This window comes from Pundamilia nyererei, unplaced genomic scaffold (assembly GCF_000239375.1).
Source record: "Pundamilia nyererei isolate P.nyererei 1_Seehausen unplaced genomic scaffold, PunNye1.0 scaffold00092, whole genome shotgun sequence".
NCBI classification, from domain to species: domain Eukaryota; kingdom Metazoa; phylum Chordata; class Actinopteri; order Cichliformes; family Cichlidae; genus Pundamilia; species Pundamilia nyererei.
In genome coordinates, this window is record NW_005187493.1 from 725690 (window position 1) to 727226 (window position 1537).

At 39.7% G+C, this 1537-nt stretch overlaps 1 protein-coding gene across 1 annotated transcript in view; it reads right to left on the reverse strand.

The window, feature by feature from the left end:
- Positions 1–553, reverse strand: part of il19l (interleukin 19 like) — a 1542-nt gene extending 989 nt beyond the window's left edge. The window contains exons 1-2 of the mRNA XM_005739657.1: positions 503–553; positions 25–213 (exon numbers count right to left, since the gene is read on the reverse strand). Coding sequence (XP_005739714.1) covers positions 25–186 — 162 coding nt within the window. The 5' untranslated portion in view covers positions 187–213; positions 503–553. The remainder of the gene's footprint in view (positions 1–24; positions 214–502) is intronic.
- Positions 554–1537: the final 984 nt, after the last annotated feature.

Below are 1537 nucleotides of genomic sequence, written 5' to 3' on the forward strand. Positions count from 1 at the left end.
TTTTGATTGCATGACTGAACTCACCGCATTTGATCGTATGTGTGCGTAGTATTTGCGCAGCTCGTGTGTGTGAACACTGACAGAGCAGCTGTCCAGATGCAGAGTTCGGCTCTCAGCAGGTTCAGTCAGACAGCTGAGCAGCAGGAGGAGGAGGAAGGAAGCAGAGCAGCCGATAAGCATCTTCATCCTGATGATGGCGATCTGGTGAGAAAGCTAACAGAAGCGTTTCGGTTTGTAAGAATTGTGTATTGTGTAAAATTGTTGATTAATTTAGGAAAAAGGTTCATCACTGTTTCCTCAGATCATCAAAACAGATAAAAAACTTCAAATCCACAAATTAAAAAATACTTTATGAGCATTTATAGATACATAAATGGATATTGGATCATTTAAAAAAAACTGTTTATAAACTACCAATATCCAGAATAAAGGAAACACTATGTCAAGTCCATCAGCTGCCATCATCATTGCCTGGAGAAGTATCACCTGTATTCAGACTCACCTGTGCGTGTGTCACTCAGAGGGAGAGTTCTGGTGAAGCTGTGTCTCTGGGCCTCCATCCTGTGTCCTCTTATAGTGTGGAGTAAGGGGATTTTTCTTTTCACCAGGTATTGAACAGGTTAAACATGCATGGGACTCCACAGGTGCATGCATGTGAATGGGTTTACAGGAGGAGGAAGTCTGGTGCAATTAAAGGAACTCCCGGTCATGTTTCAGTCTCTGATTGGAAGAATGGAAAAAAGAATTATTGCTGATTTCCTCCTCTTTGATGAGTAGTGCTGTCTTTGTGAAGAAAAACTTTCACTCTCAGTGATGCGTAATGTAAATAATGAATGAGTAATCATTGTTGCTAGATTAGAGTTTCATCATTTAAACTGAAGCTGCTGCAGCTTCCGCATTAAGACGTCACTCCCTGAATCATTTGCCTTACGAGCTTTTAAAGTCTGTGTTGTTTTAATGTGATTAATTTGTAAAAGGAAGTGTTTTGTGGCAATATCATTTTATTTCTTGTCTCTTTTAGATTTCAGATTGATTGGTATAGCTACTTCCAAATGTTGCATAACACTCTGGGTGTATACTGGAAATAAAGCCTCTCATTGACTTTTGTCTTTTTACTCGAAGGGCATTCTGACATCACTTCAGTCAACAGGTCCTGATTGGAAATACCTACCAGACCTGCTCGCCAGCCTGTTTTACCAGGGTGCTTTTGAAGTCTTCTAAAACTTCATTTGCAGCGGTAGGAAGCAAGAAAACCCAATGAAACTAGGAATAACCTGTAAATGAAGTCAATTAGAGCCAGTTAAAAAGCCTCGCATGCTTCTCTATTGTATTCTCAATTCCACCAGAGTTGCAGTCCTGCAGTACTACCTCTTTAATACAGAGCCTCGGGAACAAAGTGACTTTTTTTTACACTGAAACCGGAAACACAAAAAATTGACAAAATTGCCATCGTAGCCACTGTCAGTTTCTCTCAACCTTTTTTGAACAGTTATTCATTGAAAAAAGTTGAAATGTCAGCATGTTTCATTGAAATCGT